General features: G+C 36.3%; 3 protein-coding genes and 1 pseudogene across 4 annotated transcripts; 1 reads left to right on the top strand and 3 right to left on the bottom strand.

The window, feature by feature from the left end:
* Positions 1-1,116: 1,116 nt before the first annotated feature.
* Positions 1,117-4,274, bottom strand: LOC109080227 (uncharacterized protein PB18E9.04c-like). The gene is made up of 3 exons (XM_019095312.2): positions 4,168-4,274; positions 4,043-4,095; positions 1,117-3,961 (listed from the first exon to the last, which is right to left on the bottom strand). The coding sequence occupies exons 1-3, from the start codon at positions 4,185-4,187 to the stop codon at positions 1,188-1,190; spliced, it is 2,847 nt and encodes a 948-aa protein (XP_018950857.2). The 5' UTR covers positions 4,188-4,274; the 3' UTR covers positions 1,117-1,187.
* A 514-nt stretch (positions 4,275-4,788) lies between these two features.
* On the bottom strand, positions 4,789-14,238 carry LOC122134544 (V-type proton ATPase subunit B, brain isoform). Its single transcript, XM_042732369.1, has 14 exons — positions 14,031-14,238; positions 12,112-12,167; positions 11,617-11,715; positions 11,419-11,512; positions 11,259-11,336; positions 11,010-11,149; positions 9,739-9,840; positions 9,567-9,664; positions 9,039-9,162; positions 8,594-8,744; positions 8,418-8,500; positions 8,219-8,323; positions 5,888-6,017; positions 4,789-5,731 (listed from the first exon to the last, which is right to left on the bottom strand). Exons 1-14 carry the CDS (start codon positions 14,161-14,163, stop codon positions 5,595-5,597), a joined length of 1,530 nt encoding a protein of 509 aa, XP_042588303.1. The 5' UTR covers positions 14,164-14,238; the 3' UTR covers positions 4,789-5,594.
* A 631-nt stretch (positions 14,239-14,869) lies between these two features.
* Positions 14,870-21,127, bottom strand: LOC109080246 (coxsackievirus and adenovirus receptor homolog). Of its 2 annotated transcripts, XM_042732368.1 has the most exons (9): positions 21,055-21,127; positions 20,738-20,798; positions 19,406-19,500; positions 17,696-17,865; positions 17,378-17,582; positions 16,690-16,842; positions 15,634-15,756; positions 15,421-15,559; positions 14,871-15,308 (listed from the first exon to the last, which is right to left on the bottom strand). In XM_042732368.1, the coding sequence occupies exons 2-9, from the start codon at positions 20,755-20,757 to the stop codon at positions 15,143-15,145; spliced, it is 1,071 nt and encodes a 356-aa protein (XP_042588302.1). In that variant the 5' UTR covers positions 20,758-20,798; positions 21,055-21,127; the 3' UTR covers positions 14,871-15,142. The 2 variants fall into 2 exon arrangements, with proteins under 2 accessions (XP_042588301.1, XP_042588302.1); XM_042732367.1 differs by lacking the exon at positions 21,055-21,127 and having other exon boundaries at positions 14,870-15,308; positions 20,738-20,986.
* Positions 21,128-22,411: 1,284 nt separating this feature from the next.
* LOC109071190 overlaps positions 22,412-25,397 on the top strand; it is a 32,149-nt pseudogene continuing 29,163 nt past the window's right edge.

Below are 25,397 nucleotides of genomic sequence, written 5' to 3'. Positions count from 1 at the left end.
TAGATGCAAACCAAAAGATAACATTAGCATGAGGCAAAACAAAATTCAAAAGTTAAACAAGTATTAGAAAATTGATAGTTGAGACATACATTCTGACTGAATGAGCTGCTTAAGATAACCATTCTATAATAGTAGATATATGCAGACCTGTGACTGCTCGTCATTTTGTCCTAAATCTACTGTGGCGTAAATAACATTTTCTACCGGATGATGCCACTGCTGCACTAGTCTATTATCACAACCAGGCCTGCCTACACACTAGTTATTACATAGACTATATCATATAAAAATGCTACTGTGCTACTGCTTTTACAAGTCAGAAATTTCTACATATGTGAAGAGTTCAGATGCAAAACCTCAAAGTATTGTTTGAAATTTTCGTATAAAATGAGCATTTTTATCATGTTCCTATGTGTAGGTTCAGTAATTTCACTTTTTAATTTTCAAAAATTTTTTTTTCTTTTTTTAAATAACAGAACATAGGAGACTGAGAAAAATGCTAATTTTAGAAGAAAATTTCAGATGGCACTTAGAGGCTTATGCATCGGAACTCAAGTGTTGCACTAATGAAAAAAAAAAAAAAATTATATAGATCACTGATATTTTAATACCACGATTAAACCTACACCAATATCACATTTTTTAAACTTGACCCAAGCCACACATTTAAAATACAGCTTTAAAAAAAAAAAAAAAAAAAAAAGTTACAATCAGTAAATCAGCCACTTTGGAAATAAATAACTTCTATAGTATACCTGCACACAATGTTTTTCTTATAGCCTGAAAACACAACAGGTGTCCTCTTTTCCATAAATTCCCATTTTCATGTGTTTGCTTTTGCAGCCCCCCCCCCCCAAAAAAAAAAACCATGGTCAGGTAACATGCAAAACATGTTTACTCCCCCCCCCAGGTGGGCATTAAAACCCTTGGTCAGTATAAAGAAATCAGAAAGCAAGTGGCATGGTTCCAACCCTTCAGCATATTAAACCAAAAGTTTGCAGGAAAGCAGTTTAACCATTCATGGCACCCTTTCACACTTACAGCAACTAAACTAGGAAGACTCCCACCATTCTTTAAATAGTAAATTTTAATATAAAACCAAGACAAAGAAAAACATTTTCATTGAAAGATTTATTGGGGTTTGCTCTGGAAGACATTTGCATCTTGTGGCAGTTTACCAGAGTCTCTTATCCCTTGATAGAGTAGAAGCGCCTTGAGGAAGAGCTGCGGGATGGAACCGGAACATTCTGATTGTTCATGGAACTGTAGCTACTTGAGATCTCAGAAGCTGAAGCACTGGATGTACCTTGACCAGCAACACTTGGATCATAGGACAAGAGCTGGGACCCAGGGGTATACTTGGTAGAGAGGCTTTGAGATCGGAAAGAGCCATCATAACTGGTGCTACCACCCAGCGCAGAAACAAGTGGACTAGAAACTCTTGATGAGCCTCTTGCAGATGATAGGGAGGAGACATGCATTGGAGAGCTTGAAGATGAACTACCCTGTGATGCAGCTGCATCTGATGTCTGAATACCTTGTGTCCAATGAGCGGCTAAAGGCTGCCATCTTTGGGACTTCTGGCTTTGGGACACAGAATAGCCTTGATATGCTTGGTTGGACTGACTAGCAACACCTTGAGGTGAGGGCAATGATACACTTGCATATGGGGATGAAGACCCAGGGACAGATTGACTAGCATCTTGGGGAGATGATCCACCATAGGCAGTGCTTCCCTGCAGGGTGAAAGAGGACCCAGCCTGGGTGCCAGAGCTGCCATGGGAGGCAGAGGTAAACTGCTTCCATGAACTAGATTGCCTGGCAACACCTAGGGGTGAGGACAACGATAAACTTTGATATGAGGATGACAACCCAGGGCTAAACTGGCTAGCAGTATGTTGAGGCTGAGATGATCCACCATAAGCAGCATGATGCAGGGTGACGGGAGTAGAGGACCCTGCCTGGGTGCCAGAGCTGCCTGTGTAGGTAGACGTAAGCGGCTTCTGAGAATCCCGAACAGTAGTAGACTGACTGGCAACACCTTGGGATGATACACTTGGATATGATTGAGACACCAGTGCAAACTGACTTGCAGCAACTTTAGGCTGTGGTGATCCATCATAAGTAACACTTCCTTGCAGGGTGAAGGGGATAGACTCTGACTGGGTGCCATAGCTAGATGCAAGACGCTTATGTGAACTGGGAGTAGTCTGACTGCCTACATCTAGGGGTGGCAATGCACACTTGCAATATAAATCTAAGGTACCTTGAGACTGGATCGAACCACTGGAAGAGCTGCTCATTCCCTGCAAGGCCCCAAACTGAGCCCCAAAGCTGCCCTGGGAGGCAGAGACAGGTTGCTTATGGGAACTCAAGACACTGGCAGACTGACTGGAAGTGCCCTGGGGTGAGGAAATGGGCTTGGAGTAGCCAAGAGCATATTGACCAGAGGCAGCTTGTGACTGTGGAAGCAACCCACTGTAATGGTTCCCTCCCTGAGATAGAAGTGGACCAGAAGCTTCCATTTGAGACAGAGAGCCAACCTGTGAAACTGCTCCATAGGTAGTCCTGCTACTTGTGGGACCTTTTATATATTTGGTAGGGGACATGGGAGTATACCGACCAAGTGTGCCCAGAGGCTTGAGAGATAATGTTGAGCTACCTCCTTGTACAGGGACATAACGACTAGAAGTTGCTAACTGCGTCCCAGACCTGCTCTGGGTGTTTGACATAGAAACAATAGGTGAACTTTGAGCATTTGTGGACTGGCTAGAAACCTGCAGGGGTAAAGCATCAAGCTTGTTAGACAAGGATCCTGGAGTATACAGACTAGAGGCAGTGAGAGACTGGGACACGCCACTGTAACTGTCACTCCCTACTTGTGTGGGGATAGATTGGACAGAACTTGCTGACAATTTAGCCCCAGAGCTGCCCTGAGAAGTGGTAGAGCCTTGAGCCTGGCTAGACAAGCTACTGTAAGGGATAGTGCCCCAAGTGTATGGAGATGCAGCAGCAGCACCTGTTGACTTTGAATCAGAACTGATCTGAGGGCTAACTACATGCAAACTAGGGGAGCTTTGACCACTAGTAGAGTGGCTAGATACCACCAAGGGCAGAAGCTGACTGGATGTCTCACGAGGACTAAGCCCTGTCACTTTTGCTAGAAAGGAACCAGAAGCTAAAGGTGCACCAGAACTATCCTGAGATCTGGAACTAAACCAACTGGGGGAGCTCTGGCCACCAGAGGACTGGTGAGAAATGGTTGAAGAACTGAGCTTTGTACTTGAGACTGAGGTATATGGACTAGAAGCACCTCGAGACAAACCACTGTAACTACCTTCACCCCAAGACACCGGTTGACCTGAACTTTCTGGAAGTAGTACAGGGCTACTTTGAGAAGTGGAAACAGCACCTGGAGCAGATGAACTGCTGTAAGAGATACTTTGAGAGAACACAGGCAAACGGGCTTCTGCTGATTGATGAACAGAGGTTCCCTGGGAGCTAGACACATGCAAACCATCACTGGTGGACTGACCAGAAGTGCCAAGTTCTGCAGCGTAGCTACTACTCCCTCCTTGCATAGAAATAAGGGATCCAGAACCACCTGTAGCATACTGGGTCTCCAAACTTAATCCACTAGCAACACCTGGGACGGTTGATCCAGAGGACATCAAACTACTTGAAGGCTTTTGAACTGGGGGCAGAGGTAAGGAAGCTGAGGCATAGCTGCTTGGAGCAGTCTGGGCATGGGACATTGACTGATAGCTACTAGAACCACCTTTAACAGACTGGAGTAGATTCAACTTTGACCTGCTTTTTAAGGGTTTGTTAGGGAACAAAGTGGAGCCCACTTCTTCAACAGGCAAAGTCCCAGTCACATGGGTCTCTGACATAGAAGACTGGACCGCAAGAGGCAAGGTGTCAGGAGGCTGATCCCATGGGTCACTGGAATAAGCAACCCCTATAGAGTCAAACAGAAAAGACTCATACACAACCCTAATATACAAGATTACTTGCAAGACAAGAGTGGTGGTTACCTCACCTTTAAATCCATCAGCATTCTTCCAAAGTAGCAAGACTACCATCAAGGATAACCTACAAATAATAATAAAAAAACTAAAGCATCTGCAGAGTCATTGACAAACACAGATCAAATGAACAACTCACCTTTTCCATCTTTGACCCATAACAAAAACCCCCAATAGTCACGTTTTCAAATCACTCCACAAAATCTACAAAGCCCAGCATACATGCAGCTACAGGTATGTGTATTTTATAGGCCTTCACCAGTCCAATTAGAGCAAATGACTAATTACATGAAATATTGTTCACCTGGGAACCTGGTCATTAAAAGATAATTGATGCTTGTTTTGTCAAGACTCTGATACCCTCTGCAGTTTAAACATTTTAAAGCAACTAATTAATCCCAGAACATTATTTTCACTGTGTAATGTCTACATAAGATGTGTAAGACACCTTACACAAAATATACCACATCATGTTTTATATACTATATATATATACACACACATACACACACACACACATACATATACACAAACAAATTTTCTCTCTCGCTATTTTGTTCATATTTTCATTTGCAATATATATATATATATATATATATATATATATATATATATATATATATATATTACTTGTCTTAGTAGAACATGGCTAAGCAATACTACAATATTTTCTGGTTAAATGAGTATGCAATTCATATTTTGTAAAGTACTGTTGCGCTAATTACACCAGTATCAAAATAAATCAACACTAAACCATTAATTATATTTGGTTACTATCAGCATGACAGTATTTTATACCACATCAAGGTTTATTTCATGAAGCGAATGTTAACATACATATTTTCAATATAGCATTCATGCATTAGGACAACAATCACTTCATTATGAATTCACTTGACACACTTTAACACAGTACATATATTCATGGCACCAAAATAAATAAAAATAAACATACTGCTTACACAATCATAAATTACACATTTTTTCTACAAAATGTAAAATAACTAACCATACACGACAAAAGATAAATCTATTGCTCAGTGTTTGGTTTTTGTCCTTTGATTTGATTGGGCCACTATGCTTTTCTATTCCTTTGTAATGCATTCTAGAGCTTCTTTTCATACTTCATGTTAAATATGTACTTTTATATATAGTGTATTCAATATAACGATGAAGAATTCATAGAATGCATTAATCCATTATACATTCAAATTGGCACTTCTGAAACATTGGCTGCTTTGTAGTAGCTTTGTCAGCTGCTCTAAAATTTTGCCAGCAAAGAGAAAAATTGGCCTTTCCTGCATTGTTCAGAACACAGTTTGACACTGAGCTACATACACACACAAAACTTTCACACTGCAGTGTAGCAACAATATTCATATAATATTTGCTTTACTATTCAGCAACACTTACATAATAAATCAATACCAAGAGCAGCAATGAAAACTATTGTATTCCATCAATGTACTTGATCTGAGCAGAAAGAGCGAGTAACATCTAAAAGTATAGAGGACAGATTCACAGTTGATTGAGAGACAAAATGAATAAACGTGGAAGGAAGCAATACTAATGTTTGGAGTCTCGGGGATAAAACTCAGCTAGAGTGTTCTGAGGAATCCTCTTCAGCATCTCCTTGGGGAAGATTCTTAACAGCTGCCAGCCAATGTCCAGTGTTTCAAACACAGTTCGGTTCTCATATGCACCTGTGGCACAAAACATGTTAGGAAGTCTGAAGTCACATAATAGTGCTGCCCGTTGCCATTCACATAATTATATATATTACTACATATTAGATATTGTCTTAAGACAAGATTTTTTTTTTAATCATTCCACAGGCGATCTCCTATTGCTATACTTACCCTGGGAAATAAAATTCTTCTCAAATTTCTGTAAGAACTCCAGGTACAACAAGTCATCTGATGTCAGTGCTTCTTCCCCAACCACAGCCTTCATTGCCTGCACATCTTTCCCAATGGCATAGCAAGCATACTGCAAAAGATGAGAAATAATTGAAATCAAATTTAAATCTCGATGTGCTCAATGTGCTCAAAACATCAGATGGATAAAATAAACTAATATTTAATATTTTTCTTTATTTATTTATTGAGAGTTTACGCTACAGTTTAAAGGTTTGGGGTTAGCAAGATTTTTTTTTTTGTTTGTTTTTCTTCTTTTTGGAAGAATTTGATTTTTTTTTTTTTTTAACAAGGAGGCAATAAATTGATCAAAAGTAACAAAAAAAAAAACTACATATTTCTTTCAAATAAATGCTGTTCTTTTGAACTTTAAATCCATCAAAGGATCCTGGGAACTTCATCCCTTTTCCACAAAATTAATAAGCTACACAACTGTTTTATACTACATATTAAAATGATTTCTGATGGATCACTTGACTCTGAAGCCAGGAGTAATGATGCTGAAAATTCAGGTTTACACCACAAGAATAAATTACATTTTATAATATATTCAAAGAGAAAACTATTTTAATTGTTATTAAATATTAATTAAATTATATATATATATATATATACACACACACACACTGTGAAAAAGATGGGGGATGCCACACACACAAACACACATCACATATATATATATTATGTATATATACACACATATATATTATATATATATATATATATATATATATATATATATATAAAAAGTGTCTACACTTAGACATGTTAGTTATATATATATGCGATCACCGATACAGATCATTTAAATTGATACTCCTTTTATAGTGATAACCATCATTTTCATCATGTAAAATTATTTATAGTGATACTCTTTTTATAGTGATACTCATTTGTAAAAAATATATATATTTATCTCACCTAAATGTTTGATAACGCAGTGCTTTTTTTTTTGTTTTTTCAATCGTGCAATTGTAGCACAATAGCACAAGCCTGATTCTGTGAGCTGTATGTGAGGCGGATTTTTATGCCAGGTTCACACATACTCTTGTTTGCAGTGCTTTGTACTTTCACACTGGCTGTTTACAACCAACACAACATTTATCCATTATTCTGATTTCAAATCCAAACATTGTTACTGAAAATACATTTTCAGCATTGTGTTTCTTTTTTTTTCCCACAGTACAGTAATACAATCTTTCATAGATGTGTTTAAACATAATAAATATAAGCAACACATCATTCAATGCTTTTTACTTTTGCATCTACTGCTAGATTTACATATTAAGTTGCTCAAGCAAGTGGCAAAATATTTAAACTACTTTTCTTATGTTATCACAAACATTCTAAATGAAAACTTACCATTTACAGAAACCGTCAGCTCTACTGCCTTTTCTTTTGCATTTAAATCTTTATTACAAGCAATCCAGCGGTTTATAAAGAACTTTGTTTTCCTACCTCCACGGGTGCCATCTATTATTGCCTTGTTCATCTAAAAATGCTCTTTTCCTTTAAACCTACCCAAAAAGACATGTGTTGACTGTGAAACACAGAAGACTTTAATTATAGGCATTAATGGTGCAATTACTACATTTTTGTGTCAATCCATGTTCATATTTACCGCAAACAATGCACTGTCACTTTAATTCAAACTCACTTAAACTCGGCGATGCACCGCTCATGAAACGCACTGCCAGACCGGCAACCGTGTGCAGTGTGAACGCTCTGATCCATTAACATGAGCGCAGAAAAAAACACACTGCGCATACACTGCTAACGGAGTATGTGTGAACCTGTCGTTATGTGTGTGCACTTCAAGTTTGCATGGAGAGCGCACGGGTGCTGAATGGTTAAACACTGGCAAGAATTGAAAAGAAATTGAAATTACGTCTTGCATAAGGTTTTCAAATTACTTAAGTTATTTAATGAAGAAATATGAATTGTACCTCAACCTTCAGCATTATAATTATTTCACCCGCGCCGGACAGAGACTGGGACGCACGTCGTGCCAAACCTCTCACGGCAGGCACGTCATCAGCTTGAGATCGGTTACTGAGATCGGCCTTTATAGAGACCGCCGATCAAAGATCCCAAAGCGATTATCGGCAGATAGTGATTGGTAGCTGATCAATCGGGGCACTAGTAATTATGCATAATTTATTGCTATTATAATAGTAAGTACATGTAGTGTGTAACAAGGACACCTTAAATTGTTACCAAAAATTTAAATATTGTAAGAAATAATTAGCAAATCTAAAATGAGTCCATACTTACCAGCTGATTAGAGACATCTGAGTGGTCTTTGCGTGTCATTCCTTCACCAATGGCTGACTTCATCAATCGAGACAAAGAAGGTAGTACATTGATGGGAGGATAGATCTGTATAGAAATATCAACAGTTGCTATTAAACAGCACAAAGGATTCAATAATGTTCAAAATAAATAATATTCAGACTATGTTTCCATTACTCGCCTGTCTGTTATGAAGCTGCCTGTCCACATAAATTTGACCCTCAGTGATGTAGCCGGTTAAATCGGGAATAGGATGAGTAATATCTGTGGACAGGAGATTAAATTAAGCAAGTAAACCATTTATGATGATTAAAGTATTAAAAGAGGAGTAGGAAAAAGTACTGTAGGTTTGCTAACCATCATTGGGCATAGTGAGGATCGGGATTTGGGTGATGGAGCCATTGCGTCCCTCTACACGTCCGGCCCTCTCGTATATTGTTGCCAGATCAGTGTACATGTAACCTGGGAACCCACGTCTACCAGGAACCTCTTCTCTAGCTGCTGAGACCTTCAAGATGATAGGGGTTAATGTACAGTCACGAGTAGCATGTTTAGCCCTGACGCTAATGGCTGACAGTATAAATTCACTAGGGATGCCAAAACGATTAATCGCAACCAAAATAAAAGTTTACGTAATATATGTGTGTGTACTATATATATTTATATGCATATATAAATATGCATACACATGTATACTGTATATTTAAGATATGTTTATATATTATGCAAACACAAACTCTTATTTTGGAAGAGATTAATCGAAATTAATCGATTTGACAGCCCTAAAATTAACACATCGTACCTCTCGTAAAGCCTCAGCATAAGAGCTCATGTCAGTCAATATGACCAGCACGTGTTTCTCACACTGGTAAGCCAGAAACTCAGCTGAGGTAAGCGCAAGGCGAGGGGTGATGATGCGTTCAATCCTGCAACAGGAAATCAAACATTTTGGTCCAAGTCACATTAAAATACTTTTTCTGAATCATTATTTACTCACGTTCATGTCATTCCAAACCTGCATGACTTTCTGAAGAATTGTACTGGTTGTTCTTCTGTAACGCATTTAATTTTCGTTCACTTCGAATCATTTAGACCAGCGGTTCTCAGTTCCAGTCCTCGGAATATCATGGCGGAATATCCCGTGATGCCCACTTCGCAGAGCACTGATTTAGACTATGGATGTTTTTATGGTGCTTTTATGCATATTTGAATCCCAAAAGTCTATATGTGTTTGGAATGACATGAGAGTGACGTAAGTAAATTATGACATTATTTCATTTTTGGGTGAACTATGCGTTAATCGTTCAAGAATATTTGAGAGGATACTGACGTGGGATCATTGGCCAAATTTAAAAAGAGGCACACATTGTCCATGGACCCGTTCTCTTCGAAATCAGACTTAAAAAATCTTGCTGTCTCCATGTTGACCTAAAGACACAAGTAACTTCATGAAGATTTCCCATTGGTATGGATGTAGACTTTTAATCAGAAGTGCTCCTCACCCCCATGGCAGCAAACACAATGGCAAAGTTCTCCTCACTGTAATCCATCACATCTTTGGACTTCTTCACCAATCCTGCCTGACGACAGATCTGTGCAGCAATCTGAAAAACAGTTAAATTACAGTGTGAGAGAAAAAACAGGTTCAATTGTTAGGTAATTAGTCTTGAATTAAAATGGCCATTTTGGGTATTTTGCATAATATTGCTAATTATATTGTTAATTACCATTAACATCAAGATGGTGCCACAAATGGCAGCCACAATGCTGAGCTTCACAATTCCTCTGCTGTTTTTGTTTGTTTTTTCTGTGTGTTTTGTCATTCTTCTTCTATAAGTTTTAGTTTTAGACAAACTCCTTAACATTATGCAACACATCCCAGACAGTATTTTTCTGTTTTTGAATTATTCAGACGTTTTGTTGGACCATCATGAACAGCACTTTAACAACAGTGGAGTCATTCAGATTCCTGGGCACCACCATCTCTCAGGACCTGAACTCACATAGACTTTAAAAAGGCCCAGCAGAGGTTGTACTTCCTTCGCCAACTGAAGAAATTCAACATGCCACAAGAGATGCTGAAACAGTTCTACTCGGCCATCATTAGGTCCGTCTGTGTTCATCCATAACTGTCTGGTTTGGTTCAGCTACCAAATCAGACATCAAAAGACTACAACGGTCAGTTAGGACTGCTAAGAGGATTATCAATGCCCCTTAGCCCTCCCTCCGAAAACTTTACATCTCCAGAGTGAGGAAAGGGGCTAACAAAATCACCTTGGACCCCACACACCCAGCCCACTCTCTCTTCCAGCTGTTGCCTTTTACCAGAAGAACCAGGCACAAGAATAGTTTTTCCCTGCAGGCTATCTTCAGCCCGAACAACTAAAACTTCCATAACTATACATTGTTCATCATAAATGACACATTTATGTTTATACATAGAATTCAAAATTTCTACATTTGTAAACTGCACACTTGTAAATAAAATACTTGCACACTTGTAAATAACATATCTGTACATCCATTGAAACAATTTAAAAACATTTCTACACTTCTACGTCTGCAGCTATATAGTGCATTATTTAATTTAAAGTTTTTCTTATTAATTATATTCCATATATATATATATATATATATATATATATATATATATATATATATATATATATATATATATATATATATATATATATAACATCCTTCTTACATTTAAGATGAAAAACAGAAGAAAATAAAACATTTAAAAAAACAACAACAACAGCAGCAGTCTTACCTCATTGTGCGGTAGACCAGCTGCAGAAAAAATTGGAATTTTTTGGCCTCTTGCAATACTGTTCATTCCATCAATGGCAGAGATGCCAGTCTGGATCATTTCCTCAGGATAAATACGACACTGAGGATTAATCGGCTGACCTACAGGAAGCAGGAGGAAATCGGATGGTACACATATCATCAATACTCAAAAATGCCACTGATGACTATTTGTGAGCGTAAAAATTTATGTGGCCTCATTGAAATGTACCATTAATGTCTAAGTATTCCTCCGCCAGCACCACAGGTCCTCGATCAATTGGCTTTCCTGAGCCGTTGAAGACCCGACCTGTAACAGACTTATTGTTTTAGCAAGTACACATGATAAAAAATATCACCTGGCTTCAGCATGTATCCTATTTTCTTCTTACCCAGCATATCCTCAGACACAGGGATGCGCAAAATGTCCCCAGTAAATTCACATGTGGTTTTTTTGGCATCGATACCAGATGTTCCCTCAAACACCTAAAAATGAAATAATGAGGGATGATACTGATCAGATTTCCGCAATGGAGGATTTAAAAAAAAAAAAAAAAAAACAGGTATTTCAGAAGGTCTCGTTCCCTGACCTGGACCACAGCTTTGGAGCCTGTGACCTCCAGCACTTGTCCGCTCCTCTTGGTGCCATCAGGTAGAGTCAGATGAACAATCTCAGCAAACCTGGGGAACTGAACTACATGTTACTAAACAACCAGTTAACATTACATCAAGAACTTTAGTGTAATCCAGTACTTTCCAAACAAATGAGATGATTGTCTTCTCTTCTGAATGCATGGTTATAAAAATAATTTTCTTAGCTTCTGAATGCATGCATATAAAGACAATAATGAACATCTCAGTAATGGTACATCTGTACAGCTGTAACTAGATGGATTATTGAGAAGAAGTGACCAAGTTGTCCTTACCATTTACATGAAAATATTTTATATAGGTTTTTATTTTATATTTTATACTCTATAAGCAAGCAGACAGCTGTGGTGCCACATTTGGATGCATTATGTTTCTAAAACACAATAAAAATCAGACATGTAACAACGGTAATAAATAATATAGAAATCCAATACCTTCACTTGATCCAAAATCACCAGGGGTCCATTAACACCAGCAACAGTTTTATATCAAACAAAAACAAAAAAAATAAACTTCAAAATATTTTATTACACAAACAAAAACAAACAACCTAACAAAAAAAAAATTATAAAATTTATAAACTTAATATCATAAACAAAAATTATTAAACACTGCATTAAGAAAAATAAATACAGTAGAAAAATAAAGCACATATCACCTAATAAAATATGACATCATGTTATGGTCAAAGTGTCTTAAAAAGAAAAATAAAGAAAAAGAATGAGAATGTCATAACATACAAAAACATAAAACCTAAAAGGAAATAAATAACATAGATGCTCATAATCAGAAACTCAAAAGTCATGATGCTTTAAAAATGTGTTTTTCCTAACATTTTATTTATTTGCTCAAGTTTAAGAAAATAGCCTAGGGTTTTTTTTTTTAAACTAAAAACCATATTTGAGAATTAACCAGTTTAAATATCAAATCTGTTGAAGCTCCTTGCATGTTGTGATGTCATCAGTGCATCTGATGATGCTGCCATCTATGGCAAGCCAATTAAACATTATTCCTTATAATTAATCTGTATATTTGTTGTAAAACAACAACACAAAATTAGTAACCAGGATCATACTCTCTAGCAACTAATCTTTAGATACTAATACCAGACATTGTAGATATATAAAGACGGTGCACTCATATTACTCATGAATAGCTTCAATGATCATCGATTCACGCTCATCACAGAGCGCTCACACAGAAACACACAAGAGCATTTGAAAGCCACGTCTATCAGCTGATCCATCACCGTCAGCAGATCCCTAATATATCTGCACATAGACGGATCCACTGATATACGCGGCTTTCAAACACTCCCGTGTGTTTCTGTATGAGTGCTAGGTAGGGATGGGTATCGTTTATGGTGTTATTTTAATGACAAATGTCGAGAGTACAATTATTGTAGTGCGAAAGCACATTAATACAATGCACAAGCACAAATCTCTCCGCTCAAACGCGGATTTCCTTTGCTCTCGCACAAAACCGGACGCGAGCCCTCAGATCCAAGCTGCTCTTGCCCAGAGAGAGTGTGCACACTTAAAACATGTCTCTCCTCTTGCTCAAACCTTGTCCTGTGCACTCACAAATCTTTCTATGCCCATGCGCTAGATATGATTTATTTTCACACTTGAATTAAACATTGTCAAAATGTATCAACCAATCAGATTTCAAAGATGGGTCTGTAATTTCTTTACAATTTAATACTACTTAGTCATAATAATCAAATAAATCAATTGGGTGCTTGGATGATTTGGAAATAACCTAGTTTAACAGTTTGGTAAAACCTCTCTGAACGATTTATCTAAACACATACTTTTTCTTATAAAGTAACATACTCCTGTAATAATTATAGATACTATTTAAAGGACTACTCTAAATGTTAAAACGGCTTGCCATGAAGCCGTCACGATGCAGATCGTGCATGCATAAACCTAAAACCTGCACCATGTTGATTTTTTTTTAATTATTATTATTATTATTATTATTATTATTATTATTATTTAACGTCATATGTGGTGAAAACCAAACCAATCATAAAATTGATGTTAAGATCATGCAATTAGACGTAAACAATATGCATTTGCAAGGAAAATATTCTCTAGTTAGTAAGCTGGCCCTGAATTCACTTGATTGCATATTTGGATCACAGGTGTAACATTACATAATATGAAAAATGCTACGAATTAGAAGCTAAATGTCTGCAGCTGAAAATAACGTGATGATGATGATTAGCAGATGCAGTGTAAATACAGAGCGCGTCATTCATTCGTTGCGGCATACACACATCATCTGATAGCTACGGGGATGGGTTTCTGTTTGTGCGGGCCCTTTATAGTCAGCACTGGTCACTCACTTAATCTCGGCTGAGAAATGTAGTCACGAGTCACGGCGAGGACATTTTCCCGAACGGCGATGTGTTTGCTCCCGGTAACAGCAGATGATATTTCACTCACGGCTCCGCTCACCATTCCTCTAAGAGCCTTCATGATGACTATACTACACAGAAAAACACAGCTGTAAACTCAGCGTGAGAACACGGCTGCTCATGCGCAATAGTGCTTATGTGGTTCTCCCCCTTCCCTTTTCAAAAATCGACGCAGTGAACGATGACGCCCTCTAAAGGTGTCAACTTGTGAACAGTATAATATGCTTTATTATGTTTCATATTATTAGAATAACAACGTGAGTAAAATATGATATGAATTGAAAATTCAGAAAAAAATATTTCAGAATTTAAGCGTATTTCTGTTTCCATTTTGCTAAATTATACCAGCTCTAAATTAACTTTGATAGATAGATAGATAGATAGATAGATAGATAGATAGATAGATAGATAGAAATTCATTATATATGTACTTCAAAATTAGTTTAAATAATATAATTATTATTTTTACAATTATTATAAAATTATTAAAAAAGCCATATTTACGACTACATATTAATTTACAAAAAAAAATTCAAAGTGCTTAAAACCGCACTACCATTCATATTTTAACAAAAAATATTGATATTTAAAACGTTATGTCTTTATTTGTCAACAACTGATTTTCTTGCATGTTTTATTGCAAATTCAACAAACAAATTCCACTTTTCATAATAAGTCCTAAAATTGTTGAACAAAAAAACTATTACTATTAATTGGCAAAACCAAGGATATTCCATCTTTCTTGTAACAAAAATAAGAGAAACAATCAAAAGCATTTCATTTCTTTTGGGTAAAAGTAGAAAAAAAAACAACAACAGCAAAACAAACAGATTTTATAATATAAAAATCAGTCTACACATCCAATTTAATGTATCCTTCTCTCATATTAAACCTATACTGTATAATTACATTGAATGTTACACAATTACAAGGCAAAACATTTTGATTCCATTTTGTATCTTGCAACATGATCAAATCCAATAAAAGGTCATTCTTTTACTAAACTAATGACAATTTATAATACAAGAATGACTAGTCTCTCATACAGCATAACCAAACCTGCTGTCATATTTTGCAGTGCTGTAGCTGGTGTTAGTGGAGGGCGGATGCTCATTTTGGGTTTGGCCCACCTGGCTGTAGGCCACACCTGAGCGGAAGCTGGAGATTCGGCTGGTGGGGCGACTCTCAGGTGCAGGAGCATCCTCTCTTTAAGAACAGAAAGAAAATAAAAAAAAAGATCAGAGCCAGAAAGTCTCATTATCTTCATCAAACTTCACATAACTGGATTCATGAAGAAAAATGGAGGGGTTGATATCACCTAATCTCATTGGAGAACTCTTTCTCATGTTGATTCCAGTTACATTTGAAGATTAGAAGCCATATAATGATCAGAAGGATCATGATGAGCAGTAAACATCCAACAACGGTTCCTGTGATGACCCCTGCTCTGTTAGGAGCTGTGGAAGATTGAGAAAATGATTATGAGAAATCAGCATAAAATCACCAGAGTGTGTCTATGTGCTTCACTTACGCTTCATAGCTTGAAGGTTAAGCCGACAGCTCTCTTTCCCAACAGCACTGGAAACTTCACAGGAATAGACACCGGAGTGGCTTACAGAGTGATTACTGATCAGAAGTTCTCCTGTGACGGAGTCTAAATGTATAGAGAGAATAAAAAAAAAAGATTTTCAGTCATCCATAAATCTATAGGGTTTTATATACATTTATTTTTCTCATATGTAGAAATGTTATTATAATGCATATCGATCACCAGTGACAGTATAATATGCTTTATTATATTTCATATTATTAGAATAACAACATAAGTAAAATATTAGTTGAACTGAAAATTCAGGAAAAAATAATTTCAGAATTTAAGCATATTTATGTTTCATTTTGCTTGAATGATACCAGCTCTAGATTACATTAACTTTGTACAAATCCAGATGATCATGTTCTCCAGCATGATTTGACAATGAACATCTAGCCATCTGTACAAATCTCTCATTTTGTAATTGGCAAAACACCCATTTGGACTATTATATATATATATATGTGTGTGTGTGTGTGTGTGTGTGTGTGTGTGTGTGTGTGTGTGTGTGTAAATGTGTATATATATGGTGTATATAAACGATTAATTGCCGATATATATATGTATAAAAGTCTATATTTCTGTTTGGATAATATAACTGTATTATTGTAATCCTATTGAGCTTCAATGACAATTACATCAATTCCACCACACACAAACAATAACACACTTAAATGGTATAAATTTTTTTATTAAACAAATGTAGATTTTATATTTTTTAAAATATTTTTATATATTATATCATTGTTTATTTTATATTATTTTATTTTAATTAGGTGCTAATTAACTAGGTTAATTAGGTCATTTCAATGCATTCCAAAAAAAAAAAAATAATTCCACTAGACATAAAACAAATAATTTGCGTGATATATTATATCATAGGCTCAGCATTGTTCTGCAAAAGCCATAATTTAGATATTAAAACATCACTAAAGAATCACTGGAGAAGAAAGAAGCATGTCATTACAATACTTTACCAGCAGAGGTAGCACTTACTCTGAATGGCATCTGGAGGAATGGGCCCTCCACTCTCTCTCCTCCATGAATACATCAGAGGTGCGGTGCCTTCATCTGACCTGCAGCGGAGAGATGCTGGTTCACCCACAGCTTCACCACCATCAACCCAACACTTTGGCACAGATGGCCTCACTGCCACAAAGAAAGGTGAAAAAATTCTTGCATTCACAATCAACTCAATACTTCAGCACAGGTGACCTCACTGCCACAAAGAGACTGTTATAATTCACCCATACAAATTCAAAACTGTTTATATAATTGCTTTGTGCAATTTTATAGGGAGCCAAAAGAACTTCTGAGTAGTGGTACACGGCTATTATCTTCAAGGACCGCTCTTTAAAATAAACCTTTCAGAGGAAAAATCTTTCTCAAACTGTTTGGCCCTTTTCAACAGCTCTGAGTTTGCCTGAACACATCTCCGTTTCTATTGATCGAATGAACTGACAGCCCCGCCCCCAAACACACACCATTGGTTGACCCCCTTTGTTGCCGTGTAGGGCTGGTCAGGATTCTTAAACATTTCGCTTTGATATTATGGCAGTGGTGTCCTTAAATGTTGTCTTTGCATATTAAGCTGGGAAACTGAGTCTCACACATTCACAGAAAATAGCTTACTTCCATGTTGCAAAATAAGGTTGATACAAAGACTGGATATATGTGACATTACCCATCACAATCAGTGATATTTTCCAGCTGTCAACTCCAGGTGCCTTTTTGACTTTGCACTGATACGTTCCAGCATGACTGACTGACAGCGAGGCAATCGATAGAGATGCATCTCCCTGGGAAGGGTCTGTAGCTGTGAAGTCCACTCCTTTCATTAAATCAGAGTCACCATGGGTGTATTTCCTTCCACCTGTGTATGATATGATCTAATAATATTGAAATTTAAGCATCAGTGAGATGTTCAAAACAGTGCCTATAAGGGAGGCCAGTTTGTCATTTATTTCAAGGATAGGAAGCAGTGACAGATCGCCTTACACACCATCTGGTCTTTTTTTGTGGTGTCTGGGCTGACAACTGACCACTCAATGTCAAGCTCGCCTATGTCTGCTTGACTTGACGTGTAGGTGCAGTCTAGATTAACCGGATCCCCTTGAGCCATCTGAATAGTTTGTGGCCCACTGGAGGTCACTTTCATTGCTGCTGTCACATCTGCAAAGTATGGCAAGAGATTCATGTGCATCCATCTGCAAAATTCTCAGAATGAGTTCAGTCATGACGCCAGTTTATGTGCCATCCTGCAAGGCTAATCAGTATCATTCATTTTGAATACGTGTTTTTTTTTTTTTTTTTTTTTTTTTTTTTTGAGTAAAATAGGGTTGTGGTAAACATTATGTGAAGAAACTTCAGTGTTTTGATACATATTTTCTATGGAGGCCTATTTCCACCACATGAGAAAAAAAAATCATGCTTTGGTAAATTATAATTATGAGATAACAAGTTACAATTACAAAAAAAAACAAAAAAACATAATTATTACATAAAGCCGGAATTATGAGATCAATAGTCATAATTATGACAGAAAAACAATTATGACAAAGTTGAAAATTATGAGATAAAAATACAATTATGACAGAAAACTCAATTATGACAGTCAAATTATATGAGATAAAAAGTTATAATTAAAAAAAATATTACATAATGTCAAAATTATGAGATAAAAAGTCATAATTTTGACAGAAAACACACAATTATTACAAAGTCAAAATTATGAGATAAATAGACAATTATAATAGAAAGTGCACAATTATGACAAAGTCTAATTATATGAGATGATAAGTCATTATTATGAAAAAATAAGGATTATGTGATAAGGTCATAAATATCACATAAAAACGTATAGTATCTAATTTTGGCTTTTTATGCCAAATGTGACTTTATAGGTCATAATTTTGACTTTTTATTGACTTTTTATTATCATTATTACTTAGTATCTTAAAATGTTTACTTTTTCTTATAAAAATTACTTTTTTTCTTACATGAAAGAAATTGGCTTCCATATTATATACATTCAAACCTTCAATATACAGACTACAACAAAACCTCACATCCTTGAAAGTGGACTTGAAAGTAACTTTATAAACTTTACATAAATTGAAAACTGCGATTCAAAAAAAAAAAAATAAAAAAAAAAATCCATGGCTTGAAAATGCCAGCTGTCTCGTTTAATGAATTACCAATGGACTACAAACATCTTCAAACTGTACCTGTAAATACAGTTTACAGATAATTTTCTTTTAAATGTGATATATTGAAGCTTCAAACCAGAAATAATTCATAAGCATAACTATAGTCTTTGGATTGTTCTTTTCTTTCTAGGTCCTTTTTTTCTCTGTCATTCAAAGTCCAAGGATGATCATTTTCAATTAGCCTGTAATTCCCAAATCTCTCATATTCCTGGTTTCATGCTGACAGTCTGACCTGGTGCTCACTCATGAATGATTCATATGAGCTCATATAATGAAACTCTCCAAATGACTAATATCTGGATTTGGTCCAAATGCTTGTGAATAAATCCCATCATACATCCATGACTTGGATGAAGGAAAACTTTCAGGCCTAATTGAGGAACTTTAGCTGTGTTGTGAGCAGAATGTCAAATTAACCTGGCCTAGAATGTGCTGGAATTCAAGTTTCAAAGTACATCAAGTATTTTATTTTATTTATTTATTTTTTTTGCGAAGAAACTTACTTGCTTTGAGAAAAAGCATGGCGAGCGCAGTCAGTATCATAAATGAGGACGACGGGGACAAACTTGTAAGTCTAACACAAGGCCATTTCAGACATCTGTGAAAGATGAAAGCAAAAAGACAGCAAAAGCTAAGAAGAACATGACTGAAAGTGGCTGTGAGGAAGATAATGAGCATGTCTTGCTGGATACCATATTTTGTACTTTCAATGGTAACACATACGTTGTGTTGCAGCAGTGTTTTTGTACATTCCCGTTTGAACACCTTTCTTTGTGCCACTTTCTCCCATTCAGCTGATTACAATTTTTAAGACACACGCTTGAGCCTAGAAATGAAAAGAGACTGCAAAAAGGATATTTACACCAATAATTCACTTTACTAGTGAATTTTCAGAAACCTTTAGGTTCTCTCAAAGTTATGAACAAACATTCTTCTAATAATGTTTGTTAGAATATTTGTTCAAAGTTATCTTAGTAATATTCTTCAAAAGTTTTCGCTCAAAAACATTATTTATATATTTATATATTGCTATTTTATATATATATATATATATATATATATATATATATATATATATATATATATATATATATATATATATATATATATATATATATATAATATATATTTATATATTTTTATTTTTATATATTATATATTTAGATTTTCTTTTTTTTCTGTAACATTTTTGTTTGCCATTCATCTGTTACATGTTCAGTGTTACTAGTTTTACAATGTTCAGAATGACCATTTAAAAGCAACGCTCCCATAATGTTTGCAAAATTATAAAATGGAAAATTCTTAAAAAAATTGTTCCCAGTCAAAAATAACCAGGCTTTCAAAAACTGCTATATTATCACTAAATCTGTGATTCAATTCAGGTGTTTGTATTTCAATTAACACAGGCTTTTTGGAACTGATTGGTTGTAGGCCTCATCGATCTGAGCTGGTAAACAAATCCGCAAAAAAGTTACTGATAAGTTGTTGAAATACACAAAATGATGACATTTTAGGAAGTTGTTATACCCTGTGTGAACAAAGTTAGAAGGTTTTAGTCCAATGTGATAACATTAACTAGCATTTTTGGGGAAAAGAATATCTTCTCTTGGTCAAAATGACTGGAACACAGCAAAAACAAAACAAACAACAACAACAACAACAAAAACACTACATTTTAAACGATTAGATAACGTTTGGATACATTAGCAAAACATTACAGCTTGTTTTAAAGCACTTCAATGGTAGTGTACATGTATCTTACATATAAAAAGCAAAAATAGGACACAAATCCTGGAAAAAAATGTTATATCACAGCAAAAGTCAAAAATACACACCTGTTGTGACCCGAAGACATTTTTCCACAATCACAAAGCGAAAAGTTTCTTATCTGCTTTCCTTTGATGAGAGAGAAGAACATATCTTTGTTGCTTTTCTTTTTGTAAAAAACTCCATTCTTCCTCCTACACTATTTTGAGAGCCTGTAACCTCACTGTTCAGCTAAATCTATCCTGTACCATACATTATACAACACAAGAAGAAACGTTTTGGCTGCTTGTGCTGATTGACCATAACAACAGATTCCTCTGTGTGCAAAGGTTTAAAGAAAATAGGCCCTAAAAACAGATATTTTTGCAATTATACATAGACTTACACATAGAGGGCCAGTCTCTCTGCATTAGTCGTCATGCACGTCACCTTCTGAATGGCTCCACTGTGAGACAACAAGCCTCTTCTGGTATCAAGTGAAGGTGGTGCCATGGTTATGTGGTCCATAGAGACTGGTCTCAGGTGACAACTGGTTACTCCACTCAGAAAAACAAAGGACAGAATAATAAATTATTGGAAAGTTTCATTATATCAACATGCAGAGGGATTGTTTAATGCAATGTGTTTATTGGCAATAAAGGTTTATTTTTTTTATTTTTTATTATTTTTTTTGCTATGCACAGTGCATCTTTACCAAGCTAACATGCAGTGAAAGTTCACCTAAAGGTGGTTCCTTTACAAAGAACAGCGAGGCTCATTCATGCCAACCTAAATAGGCCACTGCAACCTTATCTTTAAGAAATGCCCATGCTTTTTAAAAATCTAACTAGTATTATTAACATAAATGAAAATGTGAATGAAAGATCATGAAAAAGACATACATTTAGGACATTTAGCAGCTGCTCTGGCGACTTTGGCTTCACATATGAGACTCAAATGGTTAACAGATGGCAATTATGCAGCTCAGTAAGACTGCTGGGAAAAGAAATGTTTCCTAAAATTATAAATAAACAAATTACACTGTTTGGATCAAAGGTTAGCAGGTTATTCATATAGTTATGTGGTAAATATAAGAATTTTGTACTTATGTTTACAGTAGCACATATGAACACGAGATCTCAACTTTTACTGTGCAGGTAAGGTAACCTAAAAATGTTTTTCTTGCATAATTAAATTTATCAAAAATTCCCTTTTTTTCCTCATATTATTTAACATGACAAAGCTACAGTACATGTATTTGAAAGTTAGCAAAAATTCCCTTTTTTTCTGATGGTTACAGTTTCTGTTGGCCAAATCAATGGTTTCATATTTTTGTAAATGCTAAATATGTTGTTTTACATAATTGTCTTACTATTTTATTACTATAACTATTTTATTACACCATTTTAGTACTATTGTACTTACTATTGCTTTATTTTCTGTTTAAGTACACATTTTTGTTTACATTGTTTGCAATTGCCATTTGGTTTGACATTTTGTTGTCTAATGTATGCAATTCACTTTTTTCATGTCTTTTCATTCATATTTGTTGGGGTGTTTTATATAATACTTCACACTTTTTGGCCTCAGTGTCTTCTGGTGTGCCCCAGTCAATGTTCCGCTTAATCAGGGCGAAATGCCAAGTGTGTACTTTACATGTCCAGCAACAAGTGTGTGTAATAAAGCCGTTAATTCAACTTTCTTGGCTTAGCAGTTTCTCTGCAGGACAGTCGAGGTGTTTTATTTGCCCGTGCAACGGATCTGACTGTGCTGTTTGCTCAAGCCGCTGCAGGAATGATGAGTGAGGAACAGTTTGACGTGGTTGTGGTCGGTGCAGGCCTTTCCGAACTCAGCATGGCCCGCAGGCTGCAGAAGAGACACCCGCAACTCAGTGTCATGGTTCTGGAGGCCAGAGGTGCGTCGAAAAAAGACAAAAAGAAAAGAAAGACTTTATCTTAGATATCCTTGTTAATGAGCTATATACTGTAGGTCCGCTTTCATAGCTATACAAAATGCAAAGTTTTTTGTTGTTATTATTATTATTTTTATTATTATTATGTTGTTGTTTTTTCTTATTTGCTGCACACAGACCGTGTCGGAGGATGAAGTGTAAGTAAAGACCTGCCAGCTGCGAATGGCGTTGACCAGTGGGACATGGGGGGACAGTGGGTGTCCAGGTAAGCATTTCACATTTTAAAATAACTGTTATTATTATTGCATGTTTCGGGGAAGGTTTTTAATGTCACTTTATGCAGAGTTGAGACACACTTTTAGACTCACGTTTTCTCTTCACAAAAACAAATCTCATGCATGTTCTCCACGCTTTGCTTTGGGTTTCCTTCTGGTGCTCTGGTTTCACCCAAATCCAAAGACTTGATAGCTGAATTGGAGACATTAAATTGTCCGTAGGTATGCATGCTTGTGTGTGTTGTCTCAGTGTTGGACTGGACAAATGTCCAGTGTGTTTCCCTGTCCACGGCCCAAAACGTTGAGACAGGCTCCAGCATTGCAGCAGAAGACAAATGGTTTGAAAAATGGATGGAAGAGGCTTGATTGGGCTAAGTGCCAAAAGAGTTGTGTGACCTCAAACCAGGTATGAATTTAAAACCTGTCAAAAGCCAAATGCATGGAAGTTGTGGGCATTATTATTTTCAAATTTCAATGCCTTGATAAATACTTCCTGCAGCGCCCAGCTTTTATGATTTACTATTATGTTGCAGATTCTGCCAATTATATGAATTGGAAGTAATACTTAGCCTATGTTTCCATTCCAAAGAAGTCATAACAGCATGACAGTCGTTGTTCAATGAAGATAATATAACCAAAAAAAAAAAAAAAAAGTAGACTAAAATATTTCATTAAATAGCCTACGTTTGATGTTGGACAATCAGAATTTATAGACAAATAGCCTATATTTTAAGAACATTATTAAGCAGCTTACTGGCATACAAAAAGTATTTTCGTAGCTTCATAACATTACAGTTGAACCAATGACTATTTAATCAATATCTTTACTACCTTGCTGGACCTTGAATGTGTCAGGTGCTGTCTGTGCAAGGTCAAAAAGCTCTCTAAAACTAAAACCATCCCTTTAATTTTAGGCTTAAGGATCAGATTTTTATTTAATTTAACAGGAAACAACACACATTGGTGTAACTGGCCTTCTGATCCAAAACCTTACTGAAATATAGTGTTTGTGACAACTAACCCCAACTTGCTTGTTTCTGAGGTGTAATAATTGGAACATCCCAAAAGCTTGTTTAAGCCTAGAGGCATTAAAAACGTGTTTCCAAGCAAGATGTTTATAGCAGTAATCCACCACCCGAACTATTAGAAAAATACCCCGAGCTACTCTCAACATCCACCGAGATCAATAAACAGTCTCGCTGCGTTGTCTTCTGTTGTGTGGGCGTATTCAAAAGCCGCGCGCTTCAGTGAAACATTTGAATCTCAAAAGCGCGCTCGGCGCGGGGGCGTGGTCGCATTAGTAGATAGATAATGAAGGGAGACGTGAAAAACGGACATCGCGTTGTTTTCATATGGATTACTTTATCACAGAATATTGTTTTCAGCAGCACTTGTTTAGTTTAAAAGTAGACATGTCAGGCTTTCTATAGATATCTCTCTCATGTCTCTGTGTTGAGTATTCACTGAGTTACAGTTTATTTTAATGACGCATTTGTATCTGAAGATCAGCGCAGACAAAGGCTGCAGACAGCACTCCTTGTTTGTTATCTTTATTTTATAAGTGCACAAAGTTTTGTTGTTATTATGTCTGTATACAAAAAAAAGTAGACCCTTTACAGATTCGATTGATGTATTGCACTTATCTGTACGATCAAAACTGAAAGTGTAATTTAAGTTCTTTTCGGGGTTATCAGGAGAAAATACCCCAAAACGCGTATACGCGTTAATCGACTCCAGAGGGTTAAATGAGGGCAAGCAGGATTTTCATGAACTTACACAGAGTTGATTTAAAGGAGGCATCTGGCTGCCTTTAGATGTCCGAATGTGTGCAGAAACACGCTTACTGGTAATTTATTTGTAGCTCGCAGACCCATGTCACGGAGCTTATTCGAGAGGTTGGTCTGGAGGTCTTTCCACAATACACTGAGGGCAAGAAGGTGCATCACGTGGGTGGTCCGCATGCCAAAATCAAAACGTACATCACTAGAATACTGTCATACTCCCCCTCACCCTGCTGGACTTCACCCAGATTCTGTGCCTTCGTTTGAGAAACAGCACCATCTCATCTGACAAAGTGCCGGTCCACAATAGAATTATTCGTTTTTTTTATTGAGTGCTAGAATGTGACTAAAAGCCATCATTTCATATCTTAATGGATGAAGACTTCAGGTTCCATATTGTATCTAAGATGCATATTTACCTTGCACGTTCAGCCACAATAGATCTTGTAGATCTGTATAAATGTATGAAAGCTTTTTAGCTGCTATTTCTAAGATTGGTTAATTGATTAATGGGTTTCTCCAATCTACTGAGCTCATTTTTGACATCATGCTATAGTTTCAAGCTTAACCATAAGGTGAGAAATGTGTTTATCGCCTAGATTGACCATCTTACTCAGAACATATCAGTTGAAGACCCAATGAGTTCTTCTAATGCCGAGCTCTATGAAGGCATGATGCTTCACACCTTCATGGAAAAACATATCTGCACCACACGTGAGCATTGTGCATGTCCTGCATTTTCAGTTCACTGCATTAAGCAAAGTAGTCCTTATCTATCTGT

The sequence above is a fragment of the Cyprinus carpio genome, chromosome B10, assembly GCF_018340385.1.
Source record: "Cyprinus carpio isolate SPL01 chromosome B10, ASM1834038v1, whole genome shotgun sequence".
In the NCBI taxonomy this organism is placed as follows: Eukaryota; Metazoa; Chordata; class Actinopteri; order Cypriniformes; family Cyprinidae; genus Cyprinus; species Cyprinus carpio.
The sequence above is the reverse complement of the archived record's forward strand: the minus strand, read 5'-3'. Positions and strand labels throughout refer to the sequence as shown.